We start from the raw sequence: 12960 nt of genomic DNA on the forward strand, positions 1-12960 counted from the left end.
ACCAGGCTGCCCTTGATCTCACAGAGCTCCCCCTGCCTCTGCCTCCAGAGTACTGAAATTTAGGGTGAGTGCCACCACACCGGGCAGAGGCAGTATTCTTAAAGACTCTGCATTCAGGATGGTAACTGTGTAGGGCCTACCTGGAAACTGGCTGGAAAATAATTGAATGCTGTCACTCACCCTTTCATCCTATACCCCAAGAGCTCCGAATGCAAATGTCATCAGGAGCTAAGCAGATAGCACTGGTGCCAGGATATGTGGCAGTGAACCTTAGCAATGCAGTGACCCTTGCACTCTCCTTATCAGGATCCACACCAGGCAGTGCAGGCTCCTGTCCTGAATGGTACTCATCAACTGAGCATTGCGTCCGGAAAGAAGGAAAGAGAGAAACTAGTTTGGGTGTTTGTTCCAAGGCTGATCTGGCACTTTCTTCTTTGGGATCGTTCCATGTTTTGGTGGAATGGGAGGGACAGAATTCACATGCTCTAGTAAGCATTCTCCAAGATCTGTACAATGGAGAAACATATTTATGATAAAGTGGAAACACCTAGAGAGATGCCATGAACTGGAGGTTATAGCATTCTTAAAAGAAAGCAATATGTAGATTCATTAAGACTACTTATATCTGCATTACTGTTGGTACTGAAGCATCCTATGAGAAACAGAGCTGGCTCCAATCATCTGAGTTTGAGACTTGAAGGATAGATGTATGCTTTTCACATTTCCCATTTCTTTTTCTCCTAATTTGTCCAATATTTTAGCTAAATTTATGGTAAACATGATCTTTTCAGAACAGTATTCTCATTAATAAAATCTGCAAATAAATAAGAAAAGAGAGAAATGAAAAAATCCTCTTGAAAAAATGGATATTGATAGCATTCTGGCACAGAATTCTTTCAATATTTTCCCTGCCCACCTTTTCCCTTTGAAATAGTTTTTTGTTATGTATACTCAATTTTAATGATACAGTTTCATAGGTAAAAATATGAAATATTTCTATGTTATTTGTCATGCCTTTAACTTTGTATAAACTTTCAATATCTGAGTTTTTTTTTAAACCAGGCAGATCCCTTTAATCCCAGCACTCGGGAGGCAGAGGCAGGCGGATCTCTGTGAGCTCAAGGCCAGCCTGGTCTACATAGTGAGTTCCAGGATAGCTGGGGCTACAGGGAGACCCTGTCTCAAAAAGACCAATAAAACCCCCCACAGAACCAGGCAGATCATGTTTTTTATATGGAGGAAACTGCTATATAGTGCACATACACATATACACACACCACTGTCAAATTACGTCAACAATAAATTCATGAATAACTACTTAATTAATGAACTCAGCAGAATAGGATGTCCTTCCTCCCAGGCATCAGAGCACATTGCAAGCCACTGCAGCAGGAACTAGAGACAAGAGCTAAGTCTGGCGAAAACAGGGTGAGCCTGCGAGCCTGCCTCTGCTCTCATCCTAGTTACACTGAAGCCTGCATATATTGCAAAGTCCACACAGCTTTTGGGAAGAATTCAGAGTCCCTGAGGAGGGTTATTAGAGTGATCAGAACCCTTCCAGGAAACCCTGGGCTGGCAGGGTGCAGCTCCATTGCTCCACACTGTCCTGCCTATGAGTATTCACAGCGGGGAGCTGCCACTCACCCAGCTTCCGGTGACCTCCCAGTCCCCTTCTGCTTTAGGTTCTTTGTTTACTCTGAACTTTCTCCTCTTCTTGCTGGGTGAACATTAAGTGAAATACCCAAATGTGGTTGGGACAGGAAGGTACCAGGAGGCCTGCAATCCACAAGCTATTGTAACACTTCCGAGGGAGTGTTATCAGATAATTTCCCTTGTCACTGTGCCCACACTCCTCCACATTCACCCCTGCAAAGCCACTGGAGAGCTGGAAATGACTCCACCAAACCAAGGACCTACACCCCTTCCCTCTTTGCTTTCCAGCTTCTCTCTCTCTCTCTCTCTCTCTCTCTCTCTCTCTCTCTCTCTTTCATGCATGCATACACACTGACTACAGAAAGACTTTCTAAGTGGTAGACAATACCTCAGTCTTTAGACAAGTTAATTAGATTGAGAGGAACTAGATTGCAAGGAACGGACTTACAAGTTCTGGGTGGCAATCAAAGGCTATTGTAATTTTGCCTGTGTTATTTTGGGGGTCTCTTGGACTACCCTTAGCAACAACTGAAGGGAAGTTTCTCTTGCCTGGCACTGTGATTTTTGTTTTATAGCCTTCAGCTATACACAGTTATATGTGTATTTTTCAATAGGCTTATTAAATACTACATTTCCATTTGGCTTTTGGTATAGATCATACTCAAACCCTCATACTATCCAGTCAGTAGCTAAAAAGTGGCCCCAGGAGGACAGTCATAATACCTTCTCTGGTCTGAAGCCATACACTGATCAATCAAGACAAGCAGTGGTCTTCTTAATGTCAGCATATTTTATCTGGGCTTCATTGTTCCATTCGCTGGATAGGAACATCTTAACAGCTACAACATCTGCACTGAGAATGTTTTTACTCTTGGTCCTAGTAAGAACCTTAGTATCTCTGTAACACTAGTTTCCACATTTCAAAATATTGAGATTCAGAGAGGTTAAGTGACTTATCCAAAGTCGCAAAACATGATTACTACCCCAAACCTTTCCCTAAGAACTTCAAAGAACGTGAGACCTAATTTAACTTATTTTGGAAACTGACCTTAGAGGGTCATTTGTGGCTGACCACTGTAGATCTTCTGGGGAGGGCAGAAATTGCATTTGCAGACAGTTGATGAAATTTGCACCTACCTTAGGTCCATGATGTTTTTATTTTTAAAAACAGAGTCTCATTATATAGCCCTGCCTAGCCTAGAATTTTCTGTATAAACCAGGGTTGCTTTGAACTCACAGAGATCCACCTGCTTCTGCTTCTAGAGAGCTGAGATTAAAGGTATGTGTCACCAAGACTAGCTTAATGTCCATGATTCTTAAATCCCCTTTTACATTTAATCTTTACATGACTTGTTATATACCCAAGGGCACCTACAAGACCCTCTAAGGCAAGACTTAGAGGTTTTCATATGTTGAAAATGAAATAGCTGAGATTGAGAAAGGTCACAACAGAGTACCAGCTGGGAAACTGCTTCAGGTTTTCTCCACCACCTGCTGGAGAAAGGTAGAAAGAAATTTCCCCCCACTTTTCTATGTCTAAGTGCTTGGCATTGTTTGCTGGTAGCATCACTAGATCTGTTTCTGAAAAAGATCAAGTGGACAGTTTCTTCCTCTGTCCAGGAGCATCCAAAATGAACTTTACCACTCTCTAAGCATCGCACCAACTCCCTCTTAGACTTGCCTCTGAAGTCCTGTGTGTGTGAAATTTCAAAATATCAATCAACAGTAAGCTTCAACTGTTTCCCAGCTCAATAGCCTCTAACAAAGAGAAAGCACCAGAAATGGAAACAAAAAATTATCATCTTTAGCCGAAGTACCAAATGCCACACACACATACACACACACATGCATACACACGCACACGCATGCACACACACTCACACGCACACATGCGCACACACACGCACACACACACACTGACACCTGGGGGGGAGGGGGCAGGAGGAAGACAAGGATTTTGAGATGCTGAGTTCTGAGTTCTCACATGATCTCTCCTCTTCTCCTCTGACCTTCCTCGCCCACGGAAGCCATCACCTGCACACCTCTGCTCAGCCCTCAGAATGGAACCATGACCTGTATCCAGCCTCTTGGGGGTTCTAGTTACAAATCCACGTGCCAGTTCATCTGTGATGAGGGATTTTATTTATCTGGACCTGAAAGATTGGATTGTTCTCCATCTGGACATTGGACAGGCACCCTGCCCACATGTGAAGGTAAGCATGGGGGTTTGTCCTTTCTTGTGGCTTCTGAGACACCACCATAGATTGGAGACTCATCAGAGACTCAGATGAAAGTGTCCCTGAACTTAAACAACAGTCTCCCCATAAGGTATAAGAATCTAGACCAAGAATTTTCTTTCTGAGCTACTTTACAACAAAACTTGAGTTAAACATTTAAGTTTTATCAAATGCTTTCATGGAATCACAGCACATTTCTAAAATAATAAGATGTAAGTATCACTGCCATGTAACAGATGAGGGACAAACAGGCTCAGAAAGGCTAACTTGCCCAAGGTCATCATCATTAGTAAATAATGGACTGAAGGGTTTATTTTCTTACAGTCTTTTTCTCTTTTCCTGCCATGATCTTCATTCATCCATTCCTACACCTGCCTTCATGAATCCCAGTAAATCTCAGACTAGAAGCTGATTTAGGAAGGATGTGATTAACTCTAGCCTGGCTTGTGTATGTATTCATCCTTCCCTTCACTTCTGTATGGGTTTTTAATTAGCTGAAAGCTCCATCCTTTTTGTATATAGTATATGCATGTATGTTGTGTAGTGTGTGTGTGCACACGTGCGTGTGTGTGTGTACACATGCATGGAGACCAGAGGCTGACATAGGGAAACACATAGTACTGCTTACCACTTTATCTTTTTGATGTATGGTCTCCTACTGAACCCAGAGCTTACCAGTTGGCTAGGCTGACTGGCCAGTGAGCTCCAGGGATCTGCCTATCTAAACACCTTCAGTGCTAGGATTACAAATGTGTGCAACAATGCCTGGCTTTTACATGGGATCCAGGCTTGGCTTTTACAAGAACTCAGATCCTCATACTTCCCTGGCAGGTACTTTACCCACCGAGCCATCTCTCCAGCCCCTCCTTCATCTATATCTTCTATAGTAACTAGACAATATCAAATAAGTGTGTGACAAGCATACGTTGGATTGAAGCGTATTGTTTGCTGTTAACATTCACTCAAGCGTGGGTCTTCTGAAAGCTAATTGGTGGAATCCTCAAAAACAGGGTGGATCTTATGTCTTTAAGCTTCCTGAAAGTACCTGGAGGGCACTGTATCTAGCGTATCATAGACGTGCAGTAACTAATTTACATCTCCTTTTGAGTTTCCAAGGGCTTCGTTGCTCCAATCTGTTCTATCTAGTGAGTTAGCAACAACAAGACCAGTGATAATGGCCAGTAATTGTTGCTTGTGTGGTTCTAGCCATTTCATATGCATCATCCTATTCTGTGTACACAAACACCCATAAATAAGTTATTGTGATCTCCATCTTAAAAATGAATAAACTGGAGCACTGAGAGAAAAAGTAGCTGTCAAAAGTCACAAAGCAAGTAAAATGGAAAGAAGAATGACAACAGGGTGCCACATTGCCACCCGGTCAGGGCTTCCAAGTCCTGTGTCCCCACACAGGTTACAGCCCTAACTGCTGAAATAAACCTTAGATCAGATGAGAGATTATGCCTTTAGGAATCCATTAGAGTAGTATAAAAAACAGTTAAAATATTATTTTTCAGTCCTTTGTGCAGTGAGCACTGCAGCTCTTTCTTCCATGATGTGGCATTCAGAAAGTCACATCACACACTGGAGGCTTCAGCTCTTTCAATTCCAAAAGGAGAAAAGTGGACAAAATCACCTCTGAGGTCTTTTACCAGTCTAAGACTCCTCTAAATTTTACCAGTTCTAAGAATCCTCTAAATTAAAGGACATGAAATACTACCACCTGCTGTCAAAAAGATATACTGCAAGCCAGGAGGAGCCTAGACCGTGGGGGTGGTGGGGTGGGGGAACTAGCACATGCCTTGCATGTAGTTCTTTGCTCATTCCCTTATTTTCACTCTCTTTCACTTGTCACATCAACATGTATCATGAGCCATATTTTCCAGTATTGCATTTTAAGGGTAAATAATCAAAATTTCTTGTATAAATACTATTAACGTTTTAAATCATATGTGTAGCCAAAGTGGTTACTAAACTGTCATCTCCAAGCCCTTTCCCTTCACTCCTTTCCAGGTTTCTTTTCTCTGCACGAAGAAGTAATTGCCTCCCTACCTGTGAGCCCAACCCCCACCCAGTACCTAGGACCAGTCCCAACCATGGATAGCGCCTTTAGCCAACTGTGGTTCTCTGTATTGCCAATCTTATCTATCCCGATTTTTGAGGCTTTATAGATCTTAGCTGGGTGTGGCACCATATGCCTTTAGTCCCAGCACTCAGGAGGCAGAGGCAGACAGATCTCTGTGAGTTCTAGGGTAGCCTGGTCTACATAGCAAGTTGCAGGCCAGCTGAGGCTACAGGGAAATTCTGCCTCAAAAGAACCCCCCCCCAAAAAAAAAAGTTGGTTCTTGTCTCTTCACTCTCTGTGTTTACAGTGTATACTTAGGGAAATGGTCCCTTTGAAAATTTGACCCTTGACACTGCCCAGATACTCTGGTTTCCATGAAGTATCTTACAGAACCTTAGAATAGACCACAGGGGCTTGAGGTCACCAGCAGATGGAACTCTTAGCTTATCTTTTCAGAGTGCAGTGAAATGTTTTATTGTGGGGGGTGCAGTTCCACAAGTATTTTCACTTTAATAAGAATACCTGTTCCTTGACCCCCTTGGGACTTGAGTTCTGTCTATATTTTCCTGTCTCTTCCTGCCTTTGCCTCCCTAGGTCCTGAAAGCTTCTTCACAAACCTGGCAGTGACTGTGGCTCTTCTACCTTTCATGATGCCATCTGTGAGCTAGATTGTTTATGTCCAGCTTCTGTGTCCCTCCTGTCCCCACCTGTGCCACTTTCCTAACCACTGCTCATTAACATTGTCCTTTCTCACTATCCCTCTGGAGGCCAAGTCTGGTCACTGAACTCAGTTTGTAATGTTCTGCCTCAGTTTCTTGGGAGAAAGAAGCTTGGTTTTACATTCTACCCCAGCCCTACCCTTTTGCCTTGTCTGCTTATCCAAGTCCACAGTCTGAAATGTGGTGAACTGGAGCCCTCTAAACTCTGGGCTGGTTTACTTCCCGTTGCTTCTTCACTTTTTCACCTGTTTTGATGGACTCCTACAAGCACCCACAAAACTCCAGTGAAAGGCCTGTCACTTCAAAACACCTGGGCCAATATGTAAAGGCTGAGCATATCACTTTTTCCATGAGGCAGCACACAGGAGTTGAAGAAGCTCTTAGAAATCAGAATAACTAAGCAAAAGAACCTGATCAAGGGATTACCTTCAGAATGGCATTAGGTTTAAAGAACAATAGCCATTCTGTTTATAAAAAGCTGTCTGTTGATAAATAACAGTCATGTGTCAGATAATTTAATGAAGAAAATACAGAAATCCAAGAGAAGTCCGTAACTGCAATAATTTATCAAAACAACTTAATGGGAAATTGTGATGAATAAATCAGAAATTCATCTTTTCAGTCCTGTGGCCTGTGCTTATTAAATGTCCTCTTGAGATCCTGAAGTGGGAATTAAGCTAGAAATGATGAATGGGTTGGGGATTTTAGAAGCTTTCATCCAGCAGAGAAAGGGTGATGCAGTGTATGACATGACAGCATATGAGTTCCAACTAAAGTGGGTGTGTTCAGAGAAAGCTGTTCAGAAGTGACTGGGTGTAGCATCAGAGAGGCTGTGCTGGGTTTGGAGCCTGGAGAATGGCTGGGATTTATTCAGCAGAAATGGAAAGAAACTCATGGAAGTGTGAGCCAAGAATCAGAGGCAAAAGATACCAGGTCAGCTGGGGAACTCCTTAGAGCTTAGCTAACCTCCTTGAAAGCTTGAATTTTCCATTGCTGTGGAACTGTGACATTGAAAAAATAATCAGTTTGGGAGTCCAAATAGAGGAGATGATTTGAGATAGAAAGGGGTCAGTGCAGTTTTAGATGTGTTTAATCTGAGGAGATGACAGGGTGTCTAGGGGGTGTAGGAAGGACAGAAATAAAGTCTCAGACTGTGCCCACCTGGAGAAGATAGGAAGCTCCAGTTTTCTGAAGCAGAGTATGAAGAGGAGGAAACTGAGTTTTCTGTGTCTTTCTTTCTCTCTTTCTCTCTCTCCCCCCCTTTCTCCCCTCTTTTTCCTCCCCCATGTGTGATGTATGCCTGTGATGCCTGTGTGTTGCTTTTGCCTCTCTCTCTCTCTTTCTGTCTCTCTCCTCTCTCTTGCTCTCTCCTTACCCCCCCCCCGTGTGTGTGTAGGTCAATTCAGCTGTCTTCTTCTATCATTCTCTCCAAGTTATTTTTTGAGACAAGACCTCTCACTGAAACTCACCGTTTCATCTGGATTGGCTGGAAAGTGAGACCCCTTGGTCTACCTGTCTGACCCCTAGCACTGAGGTTACAGCAATGCGCCACCCACACACTTTTTATATCGGTGTTGGGAGTCCAAACTCAGCTCTTCACGATGGTAGAGCAAACACTTCGGCCACTTAGCCATCTCTCCAGCCCTGGAAACTGTTGCTTGACTTCCTTATCTTTGTGACCTTTCCTTACTGTTTTCTGCAAGCCCACCCTCCCTCCCACTGCAGTCAACAATCTGTTTTATACATTGTGGAATGCCCACTGCCTAGCAAAACATGGGAGGCAGCCTATAGCTATTTATCAAATATTGACTGAATGAACTTGATGAAACACAGACCTGAATAAACTTGGACATTCTGCCATTCTCATTTGATACTCCAGCCATCAAGTGCTCAGAAATCTTTGCTCCAGAGCAAGGCAGCATGGATTGCACTCATGACCATGGAGAATTCAATGTTGGCTCCACCTGTAACTTCTCCTGTAACAAGAACTTTAAGCTAGAGGGATTAAGAAGCGTGGAGTGCATAGCTTCTGGAAGATGGTCAGCGCCTCCACCAATCTGTGAAGGTAATAAACATATATTCTCCAGGAAAGTTGTACTTTTGGATTTTTTTTCCACAATAACATTTACATAGCTCTTATATATGACAGCTACATATCACACCATTGTTGGGGCATAGCAGACACAGTTATAGGTTTTAAAAAGTGTCCAAAGAGTGATAGAATTTTTTTGCTTGTGAATAAAACGTATATTAATTCTTATACAAGAAGTTCTCATTCGTGTCTTTTAGGCCACGTCTCTCATAGACCTTTATTGAGCAAACTGAATGGTGTTTATTGCTTCATAGCTGAGAATACAGGATGGTGGTTATGAACCCAGGTGTTTGAAACAAGGAATCAAGATGGAGAGAGATCAAGCATCCTTTTCCTGTCATGTGGCAAGTTAATGACTGAGCCAATGACAGTATTCCCATTCTGTCTTTCATGTTGACCTTGGGTCAGGGAATAGTATCTCCTCCTGACAAAGTATGGGGCAGCCAGCAACTGTCCTGTGTGTATTTGTCCTTCTACTGAGCTGCTAAATCTCTGTATCAACTCATCTGCCCCTTCTTTTTAAGAACTATTAGTAATGTTGACTCCATAAGTCAACTGTCCCCAAGGGCAATATTTTTCATGGACATTTAAAAATAATTTTCTTTTGAAAAAAATATTCATTTACAGGTTAGATGGTGTGCTGCATGAGCACATGTATGTATGTGTGGGTGTGCAAGCCAACGTGTGTACATGCAGAGGCCGGGGGCGGGGATGTCAGGAGTCTTCTTCCATATTTTTTTTGAGATAGGGTCTTTCACTGAACCTGAAGCTCACCTTTTTAGCTAGATGGAATGGCCAGCATACTTGGCTCTGTCACACAATGCTGAGGTTGTAGAGATGCACAGTCATGTCTTTATTGTATAGGGATACTAGATATTGAATTCAGATTCTCTTGCCTTCACAGCAAGCACTCTTACCCACTGAGCCATCTCCCCAGTCCCTAAATAAGTTTTCTCAAGTTTTCTATACATGAAATCAACAATTTTTCATAACCTCTTTATATAAATTTCTATATGCCCTTCACTGTGGGAGACAGGTTTTCTGTAGCAGCCTGAACACAAATATGGACCTTTGAACTCAGAACACACTGAAGAATAAATGGAAACATTTTCTCATGACAGGTGTGACATCAATTCCTACGGCAGAGTTGCGATGTCCCACTCTCGCTACTCCTGAGCAGGGAACTATGTCCTGTAGACACCACCTGGGAAACTTTGGTTTGAATACGGCTTGCTACTTTGGGTGTAAGACTGGATTCACACTCGTAGGAGCCAATGCGCTCCAATGCAGGCCTTCAGGACAATGGACAGCAGTAACTCCAGCCTGCAGAGGTAACTTGAACTGAAGAGTTCTGACACTGTCATCCTAGGGCGCTTGAGTATAAGCTTGCTGAAATCCTGCCCAACCCCAACAACCACAACAAACACCCACTCCTCCATAAAACTCACAGCAACCCTAAGCAGAAGTAACAATAAAAAGCAGTCCCTTTACCTCTGCCCTACCTCACTCCACAGCCAAATGCCCTGATACTCAGAAACCTAAAGGAAGAAGCTTACAGATGTCTGCATGTACATGTGATGCCAGTTCTATGAACTGTGAAGTAAAAATTACAATGCTACTAATTAGGTGGCATTATAAACATTCAATAATTTCATAATAATTAGAAGCTAAGTAATTAGCCTTGAAGGACATTTCCTGAAGTTACCACCCTCTTCATGAAGCATGGAGCCTTGAGTCTCTTTCATCTTTATATCCCCCACAAAGCACAGTACTGAGCTTTACAAGTGTCAATACTGCTCAATAACATTTATTTGAATTAAGTTTAATTTCCTATTCATAACAGAATTTCTGAAGCTCCATGAAAAATAGTTTCAAAAGGATCATGATCTCTTCTTTTAAAGTTCTACTGTCCAGCTGTGCTGAACACTTAAGCATTTTGATAATCACATGCTGACATGCCATTTAGTCACCAACAGATCAACAATAACAATTAAAACAATAGTATTTTAAAAAATATTTTATTATTTTTATTTTATGTGTATGTGTGTATTTCCTGCATGTAGGTAAGTGCACCCATGTCATGCAATGTCCTTGGAGGTCAGAAGAGGCTGTCATATCCCCTGGGACTGGAGTTATGGAAAGTTGTTAGATTCCATGTGGGTGCTGGGATTCAAACGTGGGTCTTCTGCAAGAACAACCAGTGTTCTTAAACTACTGAGCCATCTCTCCAGCCCCCTGGGAAATGTACTTATAAACCTAAGAGTTCCCACCAGTGAAATGACCCCTTAGCAGCAGAATGGCATGGACAGATGGTTTTTACTTTATGTAGAGGACTTTTCATTAACAGCCTATTCTAAAGAGAATACTGAGTATACTCAGCTCCCAGTGAAAGAAGCTCAAAGATGATGAAGGAATAAAGAACAATGAAAGGGCATATGTAGATATATTTAAACTGGGACTGGAGTTATAGACAGTTGTTAGCTGTGATCTGGGTGATGGGATTCAAACCTGGGTCAATAGTATTTTTAAGAGGCAAAACTTTTGTAAAGTTTTGGAGGTCAGATCAATGCATTACCAGGCATTTATTGGATTTATTAACTAATATATGCTATCCTTGCTTTTTGGTTAGTAGTCTCTCAGTGGCGACTTTGGTGTGTGTGCTTTGGAGAGCTACTGTGACTCCTGGGAGAGGCTGATCTCCTGTCTGACCTTCCGTAGTGTATTCCACCTATTGACAATGCCAGCCAAGTTACAAAGGAAACACCATCCCATTTGCCTTCCTTCTGTACACTTGTTTCTCATGAGTTCTTCTTTTCTCCCCTGCAGCCATCAAGTGCTCAGAACTGCACATTGACACACCGATAGTGATGAACTGTTCTAATCCCTGGGGAAATTTTAGCTATGGATCAACCTGCACCTTCCAGTGTCCAGAGGGACAGTTACTGAATGGCACTGCAAATGTAGCATGCCAAGAAAATGGGCACTGGTCAGCTGCCTTGCCAACCTGCCAAGGTAAATTTTTCATATGGCTTAGGACAAAATCAGTGCTTCTTTTCTGTCTATTTCTCATTGTGGTTTTTCTTTCCATCATTTGGGTTTCCCCTTGCTTGTTTCACAATGAGTCGGACAGAATCTTCTTGCTTTACACAGAAAAGAAGGAATGAAACTCAATGACTCTGTATGGATGCTTTCCAGTCATTTTCACTGTTTAGATTTGTGAAATGAATCCTCTCACTTCTTTATAATCTCTGGTTTCATCTTGAATTTCAAAATGTGGTAACCTGGGAGTTTCACGCAGAATCCTGATTTGTTATCTCAGAAGACCTTTACCAGCTACCTCTAAAAATACCACAGATCTTGCTTATTATGCCTCATCTGTTTGCAAGCTTTATTTCAGCCCCATATTTCTCCCCCATGTTCACCTTAGCAGTTGTTAGAACTATTTTGTGTTACGTTCTCAGATCTTTGATTGACAAGAGAAGCTGCCTGTCATTTGTTTTATTTACCCAAACTTCTGTGCACAGACCCCTTATAACTACAAATGAATTCCTTTCGGGGGATCTTTACCTTGACCACTTCAGAAATCACATTTTATGTTTAAGCTTTGGGAATGCAAACAGACCCAGCTTCCTATTCTGATGCAGTGAATTTTTGCCTTCCAGATCTTTCCTGCCAGGTTATTGGCTTTGACAGGGCCTTTGATGACCTTACTTGCACCCCAATCTCAGGGTTCTTGTAGTGCCTCCAGGAGAATGACTGGTCTTTGCACACTATGCTCATGCCTTGCATGTGAATTTATTTTGCAGCAGGTCCACTGACAATCCAGGAAGCTCTGACTTACTTGGGTGGAGCAGTGGCTTCTACAACAGGTCTGGCCGTGGGCTGGACCCTACTGGCTCTGCTAAGAAAGCGTCTCAGAAGAAAAGGTAAATCCGAAGAAGCTTCCTCTTTTTGTTTATATAACTTGGAGTTTGGTGCTAAAGTCAGTAGCTTATGTTTAGAAACATTTCATTAAAAGAAAACAAGACCAATATAAGTGACCCTGAGAGCTGACTGCCCATCAGTTTTATGTGGAAAAAAATTATAAATACAGATGCTTTTGCAGGGAAACTTGAAGACCTGAATTTCTGAAAAAAAAATCTGAATTTCTCTCTCTCTTTCTCTCTCTCTCTCTCTCTCTCTCTCTCTCTCTCT

General features: G+C 42.3%; 1 protein-coding gene across 3 annotated transcripts in view; it reads left to right on the forward strand.

Moving 5' to 3' along the window:
* Positions 1-12960, forward strand: part of Selp (selectin P) — a 39028-nt gene that overhangs the window by 21374 nt on the left and 4694 nt on the right. For all 3 annotated transcript variants that reach the window (XM_008824899.3, XM_029559516.1, XM_029559517.1), the window contains exons 9-13: positions 3681-3866; positions 8554-8739; positions 9888-10097; positions 11593-11778; positions 12573-12692. In XM_008824899.3, the coding sequence (XP_008823121.1) occupies positions 3681-3866; positions 8554-8739; positions 9888-10097; positions 11593-11778; positions 12573-12692 (888 nt within the window). The remainder of the gene's footprint in view (positions 1-3680; positions 3867-8553; positions 8740-9887; positions 10098-11592; positions 11779-12572; positions 12693-12960) is intronic.

This window comes from Nannospalax galili, unplaced genomic scaffold, assembly GCF_000622305.1.
Source record: "Nannospalax galili isolate Female #2095 unplaced genomic scaffold, S.galili_v1.0 scaffold1189, whole genome shotgun sequence".
NCBI classification, from domain to species: Eukaryota; Metazoa; Chordata; class Mammalia; order Rodentia; family Spalacidae; genus Nannospalax; species Nannospalax galili.